General features: G+C 37.9%; 1 protein-coding gene across 2 annotated transcripts in view; it reads left to right on the forward strand.

Annotated features, from left to right (window-relative positions):
* Positions 1–16,802, forward strand: part of PTH (parathyroid hormone) — a 96,053-nt gene extending 79,251 nt beyond the window's left edge. Inside the window, exons 3-5 of one of the 2 annotated variants that reach the window (XM_074372358.1) lie at positions 12,964–14,434; positions 16,088–16,178; positions 16,295–16,802. In XM_074372358.1, the coding sequence (XP_074228459.1) occupies positions 16,093–16,178; positions 16,295–16,556 (348 nt within the window). In that variant the 5' untranslated portion in view covers positions 12,964–14,434; positions 16,088–16,092 and the 3' untranslated portion in view covers positions 16,557–16,802. Of the gene's footprint in view, positions 1–12,963; positions 16,179–16,294 lie in introns of both variants that reach the window. The other variant, XM_074372359.1, reaches the window with a different exon arrangement.
* The last annotated feature ends 2,274 nt before the right edge of the window (positions 16,803–19,076 follow it).

A 19,076-nucleotide genomic window follows, 5' to 3' on the forward strand; every position in this document is an offset into this window, starting at 1 on the left:
TCTCCCCTACCCTGGGATCCAATAGCACTTTTGTTTCCATAGCTACCATTAAGGCATTTATCCCATACATTTATGTGGATGTTGGTATGGAACTAAAAAGACCAACCAAATGAAAAAAGCAAAGTCTATTTATTCTGAGCTTGCTACAGCAAGGGAGTCAGCCACTGTCACTTGCATTTTGTCGGAGACTCAACAGCAGGCAGAGGAGGGATAAAGCTTTATGGTGGGAAAAGGGGAGCTTCAGGTGTGCCCCGATTAGAGGCTGTTGGCTTGGGGAAGCTATAGGTGGGCTAATTAGAAGTGGAACATCCTATGTGGTTGGTTAAGGGTACGTATTTAGCTTTCTCTATTTGGTCCTAAGTTGGAAGCAGGGACAATAACTAGAGAAGCAGTTATAAATCAAATCCTTGCCATTTTGGGCCAATTGTTACAGAATTTATTGTCTAGCTTCCTGGGCTGTTACTAGAGATAGCAACCTAGCTTTCTGGAAGTCTGATTTATAGCAGACTGGCTTCCTGGGTTGTTTATTGTGGATGAGGGGTTGTTTCCTGAGCATATTGCTGCAGGTTGTGGGCCAGAGTCCTACTTTTATATATGGCCTGACCATTGTCCATTTGTATATTCAATCTCTTATTGGCTCCTGGTTCTCTTCCCTAAATTGTGAGCTCCTCAAAGTCAGGTACCATCTGTTTTCATTTGGTTTTATGCCAACATCTAATCCAAACCTGACACATAGTAGGCCCCCAATAAAGATTTGGTAATGATTTATTCAAGAAGCCAGGTAAAGCATGACATTGATACTTTCAGTTAGGACACATGGAGTCAGAGACTAATAGGTCAGAGATCCAGCTAACAATGGAGATATACGATCAGAATTTGGGTGAGCACTCAAGACTAATAACATTTTAGAGTCATTGGAAAATTAGAATTTAAGCCAAACAATATTCAGTATTCAAATTTAGAAAGATGACTATAGCCTCAGGCAATATCTTGACTACAACCTCATAAGAGATCACAAAACCGACCAGCCATGCCACAGGTGAATTCCTGATCACAGAAGCAAAAGAAATAACAATTATTGTTTTTTAAGCCATCAAGTTTGAGGGGCAATTAGTAATGCAGTATTGGAGTAACACAGTATGACCTGTGTTAGAAAGGGTTCCCCTTGCCTCAGTTTGCACCGTGGTGCCAAGTAAAGATATCAGACATCAAAGTGTGTATGAAATAGATCTCCATCAATAGAATTTACAAAGGAAATGAAAGAAAACCAATTCCATGACTCTGGAACTTCCTCATCCACTTTTAGATTATGAAGTATAGAAGAGATTTTGTGAAAGAGGTATCTTTGAAGAAAATTGTGATTTTACCTTCAAACCTAGTAAAGGAGGTTTCTGCAGTGCTGGTGTAATATGTGACCCCTACAGTTAACAGTGCAAAATTGATTGTACATATATGTGTAAAGCAGGAGGTTAATGTGGAAGAGACTTGGAAGGCTTTCATTGGTCCTAGAAATTAATGGCTTGGAGCTTATTGGGACCTGAGGGCAACTGGAAGGTGAATGGAATTTGCCATGGAGGAGCCAAGAGAAATGTGCATAGTGCCTCAGTCAGAGACACATGATATTGCTCAAGGCTGTTTATGCCCCATAGCTCAGAAACATGGGTACACTTGCTTTCTCTCTTTAATCTCAGATAATTTAAGGACTGATTGATGGGGTTCAGACAAATCAAAAAATTCAGCTATGAAAAGAGATGATCACAGCACTCAGAATCACTATCTTATGCTCTTTGTTTTCCTGAAAAGACAATTTCCAAATCTCCATTTCTCCATTAGCCCCCAGTTCTGAGATTCATTGGTGAGTCAGTCTGCAAATGTCACAGCTTAGAAGTTAATGTGAGCGGCAGTGGGAGGTGATGGAAACAGCTGGACTTGGGTTCTAGCCTTGGCTGCCACTTTCAGTGCTTTGGTAGATGAGTATAAAGTGCCTCAGGAATATCTCAGTGGTCAGTGTTCAGGGAGGCGTCACGGAAGCGGTTATAATTGGTCTGGAATTTGTCAAGTGGCCAAGGGAGTAACCAGAACCTACAAACAGAGACTTGGCTCATGTAAAATTTCATAGGAATAGAAGCAGACTGCTCTTAAATGATTTAAAATTGTTCATATTATTTGTTAAGCAGTGGGATCCTGAGGAAATTCTGCTATAGGATATTTTTTGAGTAGAAAGAATAGGCTCAGAAGCCAACTTTGAAGATGTTTCTAAATCTAGGAATCCATAGGTAGCATTATGGTATATAAAATTTTCAATATATGTTAGTATTAGAATGTTACGTGAGTATCCTTTGTTCTTCCAGATAATTAATAAGTAACTTCTTATGTGATTGGTTCTAGTAAAGTATTGGCATTTGAGGAGCTCATTACCTGTCAGGATCAATCCTAGCTGGAGTAAGCTAGTGGGTGGAATTTTTCTCTGGGATGCTCTCCTGCCCTTCCTTGCTATCCCAATGGATAGATACTTGGTGTCTACCTTTCCTCTTCAAGCAGAGGGTAGGGTCTTCCCTTCTTGGAAAAAAAATATTTTCATATTTCTCTTTTTAAAGATATGAATTATTTTATCTTGTCCCCTGGAAATGGTAACATCTAATATAATATTGGTAGAGGCAGATCACTAAACTTCTCTCTTTTTTCCAGTAATGTCTCTTTTACATGAGTTTCCCAAGATCAGTGTTACCACCTTTGCTGTCTACCCAATTGAGGATCAATACACTTCAGCAGTGGAAACTTCAAGTCAAGGAAGAAGGAAGGTAATATAACATGTTAGGGAGTGTCTTCAAGACTCTTTGGAGTAAGACCTAGTGTTTGCAAAGAATTCCCACTGAGACCAGTGGTATTCAACAGAATTAGTAGATCATCCTCATGACTCTGTTGCATGTCCTTACCACTAACTACATTGTTTCTCATTTCTTCCTGTTTGGCTCCCATTTTAGACTATAGCTTTGGCACTTCCCTGGCTCCTGGGTTAGCGATTAATGCTTCTGGATTCAAACTACCACCTTCCCTCCTTCCCAGCTGTAGACAAAAGTAGCATCTTGCTTCTGGATTATGAATGGAACCTGTGGTTTCTGGGTGATCCTATACACCTCTCATTTTAATTTTTCTCAATCAGTTCATTTGCACAAGGATTGTACAGTACGTGTTTTTGTGTTGGAGAGGAAAGGAGGGTGGAGGTGGATAATGAAGGGAGCCAAAACAAGCCAGTTGGGGAAGATATTTGAGAGGACCCTGTGAAGGTACTCATGTAACATCAAGTAAGCAGCGGTTAGTTCTGAATAGGTGTGTGTATAACACTGCCACTCAGGGCAAGCACCATGTGGGCACTGGGTCCATCTGCACTCAAGCTTCTGTGTTTATTGAGTGCTTACTCTGTGTCAGATACATAATAGACTACTTAAATGCATTATTTTATCATCTAGTACTTTCCTGTTAAAGTATCCTTTAAATTTTAAGCATCCATCCAAACTCACATTTTTTACAACATAAAGTAATATATAGTTATTTTTAGAGCTTTGTGCCAATAAAAGTCTCAAAAAAAGGTAAAATTCTTTCAGATTATTAAATCAGCAAATATTTAGTGAAGGCCTCCCATATGCCAACCTCTGTTTTTTTTTTAAACATTTTTTTATTGAGTAATAGTCATTTCACAATGTTGTGTCAAATTCCAGTGTAGAGCACAATTTTTCAGTTATACATGAACATACATGTATTTATTGTCACATTTTTTTTTCGCTGTGAGCTACCACAAGATCTTGTATATATTTCCCTGTGCTATACAGTATAATCTTGTTTATCTATTCTACATTTTAAAATCCCAGTCTGTCCCTTCCCACCCCCCGCCCCCTTGGCAACCACAAGTTTGTATTCTATGTCTATGAGTCTGTTTCTCTTTTGTATTTATTTATTTATTTTAGATTCCACATATGAGTGATCTCATATGGTATTTTCCTTTCTCTTTCTGGCTTACTTCACTTAGAATGACATTCTCCAGGAACATCCATGTTGCTGCAAATGGTGTTATGTTACCAGTTTTTGTGGCTGAATAGTATTCCATTGTATAAATATACCACTTCTTCCTTATCCAGTTATCTGTTGATGGACATTTAGGCTGTTTCCATGTCTTGGCTATTGTAAATAGTGCTGCTATGAACACTGGGGTGCAGGTGTCATTTTGAAGTAGGATTCCTTCTGGATATAGGCCCAGGAGCGGGATTCCTGGGTCATATGGTAAGTCTATTCCTAGTCTTTTGAGGAATCTCCATACTGTTTTCCACAGTGGCTTTCCTTGCTTCCCTCTCCCACTCTTAATGATTTAGATGTCTTCTTTTACAATTTTGTGTTTATTCTATTTGTAATTCATGGTAGTTATCACCTTTCCAGTTATGAGTTTTCATTTTTGTAGCATCTTGCTTCTTTTCTATTTATAGTAGACCTGTCAATATTTCTTTTAGCTTGGGTTTAGTGTTGCTAAACTCTTTTAGTTTTTGCTTCTCTGTGAAGTTCTTTATCTCTCCTTCTATTCTAAAGGATAGCCTTGCTGGATAGAATATCCTAGGCTGCATCTTTTTTTCATTCAGGACTTTGAATATATCTTGCCACTCCCTCCTGGCCTTTAGTGTTTGTGTAGAGAAATCAGCTGAAAGCCTTATGGGGGGTTCCATCGTAACTCAGTCTTTGTTTTTCTCTTGCTGCCTTCAGGATCATTTCTTTATCCTTGACTCTGGCCATCTTGATTATGCGGTGTCTTGGTGTGGGTCTGTTTGGGTTCTTCCTGTTTGGGACCCTCTGAGCCTCCTGTACTTGGATATCTGATTCTTTAGGTTTGGGAAGTTTTCAGTCATGATTTCTTCAAATACCTTTTCAATCCCCTTTATTCTTTCTCCCACTTCTGGAACCCCTATTATGTGTAGATTGGCATGCTTTATGTTATCCCACGGGTCCCTTTTATTGTTTTCATTGTTTTTTATTTGTTTTTCTCTCAGCTGTTCTGATTGGGCGCTTTTTGTTGTCCTGTCTTCTAGGTCACTTATTTGTTCCTCTGCATTATCTAGCCTGCTTTGCACAGCCTTTAGGTCAGCTCTCATCTCAGCAAATAAGTTTACTAATTCTACATGGTTCTTCTTTATAGCTTCTATTTCATTTTTGACATATTTTGTATCTCTAAACACTATTTCTTTTAGTTCCTTCGGTACTTTGATCAGTCCTTTTTTGAAATCTTGATCTAGCAGGCCATCAATGTCTATTTCCTTGATCGTGCTTTCAGGGAATTTCTCTTGATATTTTAACTGGGAGTGGTTCCTTTGCTTCTTCATATTGCTCATATCTCTCTGGCACTGTGGCCGGTGGGCAGGTGGGCCACTCCCCCTCCTAATGCCACAGTCAGATGCTGCTCTCGGGAGAGGCAGGTGGGCGGATTGCACCCCCTCCCAGCACCATGGTCAGGTGCTGCGTTCCTGCCAGGAAGGTGGGTTGCGGCCCGCCTCTCCTGGTGCCAGTTGCTCCACTGCTCTGTGCAGCTGCCCGCTCCGTCTCGGGTCAGCACTCCATAGGTGGGCTCGGGGAAGACCGTGGAACAGCCCCACCCCTGCTCTGCGCCAAATCTCAGCTCCTTGTTTGTCTTGGCGGCGTGAGTTATCTGAGGTGCCAGAGCAGAAGGATCCTATCTGCCTCGGGCTGTAAACAAGTCTCAGTCCTGCCTAGGAGGTTGCAGAGCCCCCTGGGTGCGGATTCAGTGCTCGGCCCCACCCTTGCCCAGGCGATGAGCACAGAAGGAGATAGCGGCTGTGGCTGCACCCCACCTCTCTTCTCGTGAGAAGCGCCAGTAATGGCGCCGTGGGTCTGAGACAAAGGCTATGGCACCCCTCCCCCCGGGCACACCAGACTCGTTGCTTTGTTTTTTTTTTGCAATTTATGGGGGAACGAGGTTGTTCTCCTCTGTATCCCCTCCCAGCCATGGCGTGCAGCCCCCTGCAGTCCCCCATGGCTGCCTCAGTGCAGCCACCCCAGTCCTCCGCCCGGCTCAGGCAGCCTGTCCCGGCCCCAGCTGCCGGCTTGCATCTTGGGCTGGGTGTCGTGGGGACCCGTTGTGCCCGTTTAACTTAGTTCTGTCAGTCAAGGGTGCTTGGGGCAGGTCTGAGCCTCGGAAGCTCCCCCTCCGTCCTGCTGGCCTCTCGGTTGCAGAGGGGAGACCCAGTGAACGAGCGCTATTCCTCCTTTGGTTAAATTTACTTTTAAACATTTTATTATTTTTAATGCTATTATAAATGGAATTGCTTTCTTAATTTAAGAGGGATTGTTCATTATTAGTATAAATAAATGTGACTGGTGTTTGTGTGTTGATTTTGTAGCCTGCAACTTTGTTGAATTCATTTATTAGCTCTAACAGGTTTGTGTGTGTGTGTGTGTGTATAATCTTTAGGATTTTATACATATATGATCATGTTGTCTGTGAACAGATAATTTTACTTCTTCTTTTCCAAACTGGATGCCATTTATTTCTTTTTTCTTTCCTAATTGCTCTGGCTAGGACTTCCAGTACTATGTTGAATAGAAGTGGCAAAAGTTGACTTCTTTATGTTGTTCCTATTCTTAGAGAAAAGGCTTTCTGTCTTTCTTCATTGAGTATAATGTAAGCTGTGGGTTTTTCATATGTAGCCTTTATTATGTTGAGGTAGTTTCCTTCTAATCCTAGTTTGTTGAATGTTTTTATCATGAAAGGGTATTGAATTTTGTCAAATGCTTTTTCTGCACCAACTGATCTTGTGGCTTTTACCCCCTTCATTCTGTTAATGTGATATTGTACAATGATTGATTTTTACAGAGTAAGCCATCTTTGCATTCCAGGAATAGATGTGTGTGTACTTGAACTCATTTTTAAACGAAATCAAATTAAGAATTTTTATGCCCCTGCTAACTAGCTCTTGGGGAACTTGAAAAGATCAAAATAGTTTTAGAGACCAGAGAAACTGTATTTCCTCACCTATAATCTACAGTATAAGTGAACACGCTTTAATATACTGTTTCAGTATATGTGTTAGGGAGGGTAGGCGGACAATATACCATAATGATTATAAGATGCATTCTGGAGTCACACTCCTCTGTTCAAATGATGTCTCTGCCACTATAGTTTGATAACCCTGGACAAGTTTTAAACTTATTTTATGTTTCAGATTCCTCAGTTGTAAAATAGGAGTTAAAATAGTTCCACTTTAGGATTGTTGTAAAGATTAAAGATATAATGTTTATAAAGTACTTAGAATAGTCTCTGGTGTATAGTAAGTGCTCTATAAAAGTAACTATTATATTATTCCACTCTGACTAATGAAAGGTATGAGTATTTTGCTCAATCCAAGCTTAAAATCAGATTGCCAGCTAAACTATTTAGTGGCAAGGAAAGCACTTACAGTTGAAAAACTATAGGCAGAAACGTTTATACCAGATGAAAGATTGTCAGCTTTATCGTTTGAGTGTGTCATCTCATTTACACCTGAAAAGAAAGCAAGATGCCTGTCCTTCAGTGTTCCCTGAGGTAAAAAGAAGTAATCTTCCAATCTGCGGAGATTGCATATAAGTGTAGGAGTCTGACCTTGAAACTGTTTACTTCCAGCAGGAATGAGGTTGTGTGCACATTAAATAGTCACATCTGCCTCTCCTCCCAACTCCAATGGACCTGGTATTATTGTAAATCATATTGTCTCTCTCCCCTGCCAGCACATAAATGCCTCAAGGTCAAGGTCTATGTCTGACCCTCTCTATAATCCTATATAACATGTGGCCTCAACCTTAGCAGATATGTTCTGGATTGAATCCCCTGCCTCCATTCTATTTACCTTTATTCTCTGCAGTCTGACACTGAAGAAAAAGCCATAGATAAAATAGATGTAGATTTAAATTCAGACCTTGTTCCCTCACTAGCTGAATAAACTTGAACCAGTAATTTCCTAAGTCCAAGCTTTAACTTCTCACTTAAAAGATAGATAGAAATAACATTTACCTAACAGATACTATGAGAACCAAAAAAAAAAAAAAAAAAAAGCATAATATAAAGTGCTGTGGAAAGTGGATTAGATGATCAAAATAATCTTATTTGACTGAATTTTCCTCTCTCAAGTCACCTCTCTAATTCTCAATTTAATTCCTAAACTTTTTTGTTTCTGAAATTTCCAGTCATTTATTTATCTTGGCTTACCATATCTATGAACTTTTAAAAATTAATAGACTTCATTTTTTAGAAGAGTTTTATATTTACAAAAAGTTTGACCAGATAGCACAGAGCATACCCATATATCCACCCCTACACACAGGCTCCCATACCATTAACATATTATATTAGTATGGTACATTTGTTATAATTAATGAGTCAATATTGATACATTGTTATTAATTAAAGACTATAATTGATTCATATTTCCTTAGTTCTTACCTAATGTCCTTTTCCTTGTAGGATCTCATCTAGGAAACTATATTACACTTAGTTGTCATGTCTCCTTAGGCTCCTCTTGGCTGTGATAGTTCCTCAGACTTTCCTTATTTTTGCTGACTTGACAGTTTTGAAGAGTGCTAGTCAGGTATATTGTAGGATGCCCCTCAGTTGGAATTTACCTCTTGTTTATCTCATGATTAGACTGGGGATATGGGTTTGGGGGAGGAAAATCACAGAGGAAGAGTGCTACTTTCATTACATAATATCTAGGGTACCTTCTATCATGACTTATCACTGTTGATACTGACCTTGATCACCTGGCTGGAGCAGCATTTGTCAGGTTTCTCTATAAAGCTACTCCCTTTCCCCTTTGCATACTGTATTCTTTGGAAGAAGTCACTCTACCCAGTGCACACTTAGAGTGGGGAATTAGGCTCCCACTATACAAAGGTATACTTAGTTTTAATTTAAATTTTATAATTTCTTGTGCAATTAGAAAATTCAGAATGAAATTTATGAACATCATAACTACCTACTGCCTCAGAGTTGTTTGCACTTCAGGGGTCTGGGCTGGCAGGTCTTGGAGGCAGAGCTCAGACTGGGCCCTGAAGCTCAATTCTCTCCATGTTTATTACTGGGGACTACTGGTGTGATGTGGACCCATGTGAGAGGATGGGAAAGGGCAGATTTAGATTTAACATGCATGTTTTGAATGCCATTTACATGCAGAACACTTTCATATGTGATAGTTCATATCTGAAAGCTCATAACTCAAAGGAGGGAAGGCAGTATTCTACTTTGTGATGTGGAATTTGAGATTTAAAAAGTTAAGATGCTCAAACTTAAAAAAAAATCACATGAAAACAAACATCAGGCAGAAAATTATGAGCAGGGGAAATTGCTACTGTTTCTTTGACTGGCTGATTTTAGGAGCTCAACAGATCTTTACTACATTGGATTGAAACAGTAATTCAGAAGGCCCTGTTGGCATTCCTAAACTCAGACCACATCGTTAGACTTAGAACTTCACTAATGGAAAATCAATACCCCTTGTCCTGGATTTTTTTTCCCTCACACTATTTTAAAACACAAAGAAAGAATCAAGGTACACAGCCTGTTGGCTACAGTTGACTATTGGGAAGGGATGTGAAAGATGTATTTTGTTTTCTTTTGGTATCATAAACTGCATATGATATCTACTGAGGGTAAAGGGAGAATGGAGCAAAACTAAGAAGCTATGCATTCCAACTGAAAATTCACATTAACTGAGGAGAACATATTATCTGAACTCCGAATGAAAACACTTTGTCTGAAAAGTATGAGTACATTTATGAGACAATAAAAAATAATATTTATTATTATTTTTTGAAGTATCGTTAGTTACAGTGTGTCAAATTCTGGTGTACAGCATAATGTTTCAGTCATATACATACATTCTTTTTCATATTCTTTTTCATTATAGATTACTACAAGATATTGAATATAGTTCCCTATGCTATACAGAAGTCTGTTTTTTATCTATTTTATATATAGTAGTTAAAATTTGCAAATCTCGAACTCCCAATTTACCCCTTCCCACCCCCTTTCCCCTCATTAACTATAGGTTTGTTTACTATGTCTGTGAGTCTTTTTCTGTGTTGTAGGTAAGTTCATTAGTGTCTTCTTAAAAAAAGAATATTTAGAACCAATGGTGACATCAGTGGTCTGGTCAGCCCACTGAAAAGGGTCACTAAAAATGTGAGACTTCTTCACTTCTTCATTAAATTGCTATAGCTGTCCAATATCCTTATGGTTCCAAAATAAAAATGAATACTCTCAATTTAGCCTACTCCTCCCCCCCCCCCCCCCCCCGCCGCCACTATTTCTTTAAGAAACAGAGGGTAGAAAGAGATTAAATCTCAGGAGGTTTTGAATGAGGGACACTCAAGGACTTGTTCATTCCTTACCTATGTCATAAGAACATTACAGAGGCATTTGCATAACTAGAAATCTTTTCAGTCAATACAGATCCTAAGTCTTCTCCAAGTGGCACCCTGGTTTACGTTGTGACAAGACAGAGACATTCCTTGCTGTATTTAGAAAGCCTTTCTCATCCCCGGCATCCAATATCTTATTATTTACCCTCAGTTCCCACCTGTAGAGATGCCTCTTTCTGATGGTGAAAACAGTGCTTGTCATCTTAACACTCCTCCATTCCACGTAAACATGGAGAAGGCTGTAAACACATGCAGGGATGGATGCTCATTGATACAATAGACAAAAAGCAACAAATAATATTTATTTGTGAAGGTAGCTACATATTTCATCTTTGAAGGGCTACTCAGGTATAATGGATCCCAGGGTTTATAACAGCTCATACATACAAAGAGATCAATGGCTTATTAAATGCTGCCCATTAGAGAACCACACTCACAATATCTATCAATATAAGATTATGGAGGAAGAAAAGTAAGAACTGAGTATTACCAAAAAACACTTGGAAAATTCAACAGTTATTATGTGCTATCCTTTAATGCTTTTTTGCTCATTGTAACAACAGAAAAGTCTGGGGGCTGGTGAACAGGAGGGAGGAAAGTTTTTTCTGACCAATCAAGAAAAATTCAGTACTTCAATATTCCACATGAGAGCTTAAAGCAAAATTGTAAGTCAACTCCTAAGATAATCCACCATCCAATCTGTGAACAAAATAGGGAATTAGGAGAGTGACAGCTGGATTTCCTGACCCTGGAAGTTTCTTCTTGGTGTTAAGTCCCCAAAGCTATCCTCATTCCTGTTGAACAAACAGAAGGAAAAAGTGTCAGTCTCAAATTAAACCTCCCATAATGCAAGAGGAAATAACACACGGCCCTTTAACCTTCCCAAATGTGAAGGATGCAGTGGGTTGTTTGACCCTAGCTTCAGAGAACTTGAGAGTGCTGAGAAAGGCTGAGCTTTTTCAAAGCAAAAAGTTGTGCTCAGCTCTTCTCTGTCACTGTGACACCAGCCTCTTGAGCCCACATAGCCCCTAGCCCTCTTATTCCTAAATGGTTTCCTTCTATCTAACGTCTGCAGTCCCAGAGGCTGATGGTGCAGATAAACTGTGTGCCAAATCTTGGCAGCACTATCTCTTTGTGGGAAGGTCAAATTAGTACTTTACAAAATCTGAAGGACACAAAAATGTTACTAATGCACACATGAGTTTAGAGAGGACTAGGTGGTACGGTTCCTTGGCATACACACAGAGAAGCCTTCCTTAATTTGTACCACACTTACTTTTTAGGGTCATTACCCATCTCCCCTCTCCTTCCACTAGCACATATTCAGTCTTCATTGCCTCCATGCCTTTGGACACGCTTTGTTCCCTCTCGTCCTTTCTCACCTTCTCTTGTGGAAAACTACGTTCATCCTTGAGAACACTTCAGCTTCTCAGTACAACAGTTTCCAACAGCTCCAGGGAAATTTAGTCACTTCTTCCTCTGTGCTTTTTATAAGCGTTTGTTCATATAGCAATTGTAACACCTAGCACCTTACATTCCAATTTATGTGTCAAATTTGAGGGCAAGGATCATGTCTCAATCATCGAGTGATTAACACAGCCTCTGGCAAATATCTAGTATATACTCAATGCATTTTCTGAGTGAATAAACATCTGTTCATTTTCATGTAAAAGTAGTTAATAATGTGTTTGTCTTCAATATGAAAATTTATTCTTAAATAAGTGTAATAGGAGGAAGACAGTGAAAGCACTAATTGCATCGCTCCTGGAAGGCTGTCAGTTATGTCAGACTTACCCTAAGAAGGGGGTAAAAAATCTCCAAATTAAAATGTTAAACATGGCTTTATAATAACAATATAAAATGTGTTTATAAAACCATTTCTTTTTGCAGTTCTCCTTCTTCTTAACACAGTATAACAAAAAATGGTACAGAAACTTCAGGTTTAGACTTTGTATGAGAAGGGGACTTTTAAAAGATCAAAACAGTAGATTTTTTTTTAGTCAAAAAGAACCCCTTGGTTATTTAGTTTAACCCTCTGCTATGTATGAATTTCTATAATGTCCCTGATAAATTCTCACCTAGCTTCTACTTGAATACTCCCAGTGATGGGGAGCTCACTACTTAGAAGGACTACTTAGGAAGGTAGTTGCTTCCTTATTTTGACAATTATTATATCCAAGTTGAGCCCAAATCTGCTTCCCTGTAATTTTTAGCCATTGGACTCAGTACTTCCTTCTTTTTTTAAAAAAAAATTTATTGCAGTTTCTTTTTTAATTTTTAAATTAATTTGGGGGGGATTTATTTATTTATTTTTAATGGAGATACTGGGGAGTGAACCCGAGACCTTGTGCTTGCTAAGCACACACTCTACCACTGAGCTATATCCTCCCCCCTAGTAATTCCTTCTTAAACCACAGAAAATATTCCTTCTTCCTTATGGTAGCCCTATAAAGAATTAAAAACAGCCATATCATCAACCCAAGTGTTTTCTTTTCCAAGACTTTTCTTTTTCAGTTTCTTTCAGCTCCTCCTGATATGCCATGTTTACCAACATTTTCACCAGACATATCCTTCAGACATGTTTCAGTTTGTCTCTAACACTTCTGAAATGTAGCCTGGAACAATACTCCAAATGAGGTTTGCCTGATGTAGAGGATTTCCCAGAGCAGCACTAACACATATCTTTCATTCGCACAGCCTCTGTACAGGTATGTTAAATTTAGACCAGCTCTTCTTGATGTAAAGTCAAACCTTGGCAAGAATTAGCAGGAAAGAGGAAAACATGAAGCCTAGATAGGAGCAGAGCTCAGAGTACTGGTCCAATTCTGGTACTTCAGTTGGAAGGCAAGCTGCCTAATTGAACCCTAGATATACCAAGGGGATTCAAAGGGTTTGGGGCTGAAAGACTGGGACCAGGCTGGAGCAATATTTGAAATTAGACAGGTGGCAGCATCTTGCCTCCATTAGGTTTTAGAGCAGGCCCTCCATCACCAGGTGGAGAGCATGAGAGACAAGACTCCACTCCTGGGCAAAGAGGTTGCAAAGGGTTAGGCAAATTAGAGTCAAGATGACTGGGGTTCAAAGAAGGGCTCCATTTCTAAGGGGAAACCGAGATAGTAAGAATCAAATTGGCTCTGGAGTCATAAAGACCTTTGTTGAACTCCGTCTTCTGCACTTTCCAAACCTCAGTTTCTTCATGTAAAAATGGGGCTAATTATAGTATTTACTTTAAAGGATTGCTGTGAAGACTTAGTGGGATAATATATGTAAAGTCTGGCATACAGTTACTGCTTTTCAGATGTTTTTTATTGCAAATTAGAGTGCATAAATAAAATGTAAGTTGAAAGAAATTTTAAAGTAATTTCACTTTTGAAGCCTTTAAAATTATGTACTAAGAGTATGTTCTCAAAATATTTTTAACACTTTAAGAAAAGCATATTTTTTGCAAGATGATCAGGAATGATATGGATTGGTTGTAAAGTAAGCATAATGTAATATGATTAATTATAATCTTCATCACAATTGTGCCAATATTATGGTTATAACAAATATACTTATTTTCAGATTTTACTTTCAAAGAAGATGATGACTTTACTATAAATCTTTGAAATCAGTCTTTTTTTGTAATATAACTTCTTTAATGCAGTCAGAATTACAGTTCACTGTTTGTTAGAAATCTTTGCATAAACCCTTTCCCAGCCCCGCACTGTTTTCCTTTTAATATCCAATTATCTAAAATTTAAGATGAATGAGCACCGCCCCATGGGTGTGTGTACTGCTCTGATCCTATAGTTAAAATTCAGAGAATTGGAAGTGACGTCATCTCTGACAAAAAAGCTCCTCTTGGTGTGTGGAAGACCTATATATAAAAGTCACATCTAAGGGTCCACAGCTTAATTCATCAGCTTTCTCAGGCTTACTCAACTTTGAGTGGCATCAGCTGCTAATACACCTGAAAGAAAATCGTGTCCTAAGACATTGTGTGGTGAGTAATCTTTATTTTCTCTTTTAAATTTTAAATGAGTTCTTTTTTTATGATCAAGCAATTATTTAATGTGTATCATTTTCTGCTAATGTCATGCTGTTTGTTCAAGGTAAAATGTTAAGGGAGGGTTTAAATTATATTTAATACAAAAATGCCACAATGCAAAATAAATTTATGCTACTAAAATACTGTTAAATCATTTATTTTTGTGATTAAAGTCTTTTGTAATACCTTGCTTTTTTAAAACTCATCTGAAATGACATGAAAAATAATTAAAATTTGGCATGATATGTTACTAAAATTTTGAAGTGTAACAGTCTAATGAGGAATGAATAATTCTGATTTAAATAACCAACATAAATTCATTATGTTGAGTTAAAATTCTATTTTTCCTGCAGAATATCCTCATAGAGAGCTCAATCTGTGTACTGTAGTTGGAAAAACTCAATTTTACTGCTGAATATTTATTCCCTTTACATAAGGCCTTTTATAATTTTCTATTCTGAGAACTATACATGAATTTTAAGGATGTTTTACAACTGTTTTTCAGCTTTTTAATGACATTCTGGTAAGATGCTCATCTCTCTATTAAGAACAAGAAAGCAAGGCAGAAACAGTAGCTGAATGTGACAAAGCTAGAGTGAGACACCAATGCTCCTGTCTTCTAGCTACAGTGATTATTTCTAACATAAACCAAAAATGAAGAATATTTCTTTCTGGCTCCTTCAATACCTTTATATTGCACAGTAAAAATAAATAGATTATAATGTTTCTTATGCTACTTTTAAATGATGCAGTTTCTCTTTACATAGCCACCCTATGTGTATGTTAAAATGGAGAACATTAAGTATTAAGAAAAGGCATTTCTATGGTAATAGGCTTTACAATTGTTAAAATGCAGATTAATTAAAGACTATTCTATTTTGAGATGAAAAGCTTTATAAGCAAAAGAAGAAAGTAGTAAAAATTATACTCAAATAAAGTTGTTAATAAAATAAGCTGAAAAGATACAGGCAAGCATTTTATCTGGAGCCAAGCTCTAGGTTCACATAACAAGTAATTAATTAGATGATATTTAAATGTTTTGATACATTCTTTTTAATGGTAAGAGAAGTGTATGTAAATTCATAAACATCTCCAAATCAGAACCTATTATGGTATTTATGGTTGTCACTGCAGTTCCTGAATGAAGTTTACTTACGAAAAAGAGATTTTCTAAGTAAATGAAGTGTTGACAATTTACCTAGTTAAGAGAAGTCGCCATTTTCAAGCAAAATATGAGCATTTAGTCATGACTAACACAAAATGTGGGAAGAAATTCTCAAAAGCAAGCTTTTTGATTCCTCATGTAGCTTAACATTCATATATTAAAACTTGAGCAAGAACTCTCAAAAAGATACCTAAGAAAGTAAAACTAATCTAATTTCTAAGTCCAATTATGTGTACGTATAATATAATTAGTAAAAGTACTAATGTATCTGTGAAATAAAGAGGTTGATTCCAAAAGTCTCTCATGAAAACCAATCCAATTAGTTACTGTCACACTCTGTGCAAAGTTATATGGTTGTAAATATAAACTACTACAAATAGAATTGTATCATTTGAAATATTACAAATATTTTTAAAAAACCTCCATTTTGCTTTTTCTTTTAGTGAAGATGATGTCTGCAAAAGACATGGCTAAAATAATGGTTGTCATGTTTGCGATTTGTTTTCTTGCAAGATCTGATGGGAAGCCTATTAAGTGAGTACTGTAGCCTTGCATGGTGAGGGCATGGGAATTGGATTTTTAAGGTTGGCTTTATGATTTGGAAGAGGGCAGCTAAGTGGAGTGATCCTCTCTGATTCTGTTCCCTCCAGGAAGAGATCTGTGAGTGAAATACAGTTTATGCATAATCTGGGCAAACATCTGAACTCAATGGAAAGAGTGGAATGGCTACGGAAGAAGCTGCAGGATGTGCACAATTTTGTTGCCCTGGGAGCTTCTATAGCCCACAGAGATGGTGGTTCCCAGAGACCCCGAAAAAAGGAAGACAATGTACTCATTGAGAGCCATCAAAAAAGTCTTGGAGAAGCAGACAAAGCTGATGTGGATGTATTAATTAAAGCTAAACCTCAGTGAAAACAAATATGATCAAAGCACTGCTCTAGACAGAGTAGGGCCACAATATTACATGCTGCTAATATTTTCAAGCTCTACTACAATTAAGTGCCAATATTTCTAATATTACCAAACTTTACATGTAATCTGTTGATAGCTATGATAGCTGCAATTTTAATTGATTATTTTGATTCTACTTTTATTCAATTTAGAGCTCTTTTAATAATTCTGTTTCTATTGATTCTAAATAAATGAAGTTAAGTATTTCTCCCTTGTTATAAAAATGTCTTTTGGTTACGAGTAACACCGATATATTTAAATTGATCATGACTAAGAACAACACAAAATGTGTGTTTAACTAGATGTTTCACATTCTGATGTTTTGAAATTATCTTTTAATGTTATCAAAGTACCAGGTCCCCAAGTCATCACTAGCTATATACTGTTGTCCTCTTCATTTCAGGAAAGGAAATGAAATGCTCAGCAAGAGGCAGAAAGCGGTCTGAAACTTGAATGCAAAAGCATTTGCCTATACCAAAGCCAATGGTCATATTCCTAGTCTGGACCCCAATTACAAGGAATAGAATGTGTTTAATAGAATATAACTTCATTCATTTGTCCTTCCTTATGTGCATTTCTAACAAAATGGACTGACTTAACCAAAGATAGTTTAGAATATCAGTTGCCCTTATAGGGAAATAATCCTGAAACTCAATTTTCTTAAAACCTAATTGGACTACCATAGCTCTGAGATTTCCAAAACTGAGTGAAATACCTATTTTGATTGATATTTTGAGGCCTCCAAATAGCACCAGGACCCTAAAATTGCCTCTGTGCAAAATAGGATTTTAAGATTAACTGAGGCAAACAAACAATTAAAGAAAGATAAAATGGCTTTGGAAGCCTCGTGCTCCTCTTCCTTGGCTCCCTATGCTCAGGCTTCACCTCCAGGGCCATCTTCCTCCTTCCCTTCTGTACTGCCTACACCTCCTCTAGACCCTCAGCTCCTCCTTACTAATTCTCTCACCAAACTTCCCTATTTGTCTGAAACCCTCCCCATGCCCTTTTCCTCTGAACTTATCAGAACCTGTCCTGTTAAAATTGAGCTTTCCGAGGATCCAGAGGCTAACCCTTGAATTTCTTATATTTCCTGGACTAAGGCTGAACTGCGAGCCATAGTGAAAAATTTTCCCAAAGTAACTGAAGATCTTCATAGATTTGCTGAGGAATTTAATGTAGTTATTCAAACTTGTCAACCTATTTCTCTGACTTACATCAGTTAGTTCATAGGCTTGTTGGTAAAGGCCAGGCCTAGCACTGGATGAAAACTGCTAATTAGGAAAATCCTGAAAAGTCTCTAGAATTGCAACTGGGAGACCAGCCTGCTAACTTATTATATGATCAGGCTTGGACAATTACTAGGGAACTTCATGGAGCAATTCCTAGGGTTTTCCCAAAGCCTTTTGATTATAGCAAAATTCAGGTTTGCACACACAAAAAAATCTGATGAATCTGTTCATGACTGCTATAATTGACCTCGGATGATTTTTAAAGAAAATTCTGGTCTTCCTTCAGCTGTTGATTCCACCTGGGTAGCTTTTAATTCTATGCTTATTAATGGGCTGAACCAGGACATTTCTCTTCTAGTAAAAAGGGCCAGGATGAAACAGGAAACTGTCCACTCCAGATTTAGTTAATGTGACAAACTTCCTCTCTTACATTCTAGATGAGTCATCTAAAAGGAAGACCACTAAAATTCTTAATCTTCGACTCCAGCAAGTGATGGCCCCTAAAAAAACAAAACCCTCCTAGTTTCTTCTATAATTGGAAAGAGCTGGGACACTGGAAAAGAGATTGTTATAAATTTAAGTGATTTAGGCACTTTCAGCCCTCTAACCAGCCTTTCCAACGCCTTCCCAATTCTCAAAGATGGGGGTCTGAGAAACTAGAGGCTCTTCCCAATCATCCTTCTTAATCAACTTGGAGAAACATTTCTCCAGATTGAGGATGAATCTCTTCCAGTCCTGACACCACAGCCACACCCTTAGTGCTCAACTCCACTACTATAAAATAGCCCCTGCCTCAAAGTACTAAAACAGTTCAAAAAGTGGGGATCTCTGATGAGCTTCAAGAGATGCATGTCTCTAACCTATTTCCTTTTGTTTAGGCCCTTTGAGAGATACACACTCTTTTCTCCTTAGTTCCTCCACCCCATCCATCTATCAGGCTGAGACTTCTTAGAGAAGTATCATGCTGGAATTTCTTCCAAAGGGAGAAATAATTCTAGAACTTGATAGTGATCGTCAAAGTAACCAACCAGGTGGATTAAATCGCCCCTTGACATCTTTTATTTGCTCCATCTCTGATGGTTCTAGAGCTGATTCTAGAAACACTGATGTTTTGTCTTTATTGATTCAGCTACATCCTCCTTAGGGGCAAAATCTTTAACTGATATTGGCAAAATTCACAGCTCACCTCCCATCAAGATTCAGAGAGATCCCTCAAAATCTCTGCTCAGAATTAATCAGTATTCTATAAGTA

Source organism: Camelus bactrianus, chromosome 10 (genome assembly GCF_048773025.1).
Source record: "Camelus bactrianus isolate YW-2024 breed Bactrian camel chromosome 10, ASM4877302v1, whole genome shotgun sequence".
In the NCBI taxonomy this organism is placed as follows: Eukaryota; Metazoa; Chordata; class Mammalia; order Artiodactyla; family Camelidae; genus Camelus; species Camelus bactrianus.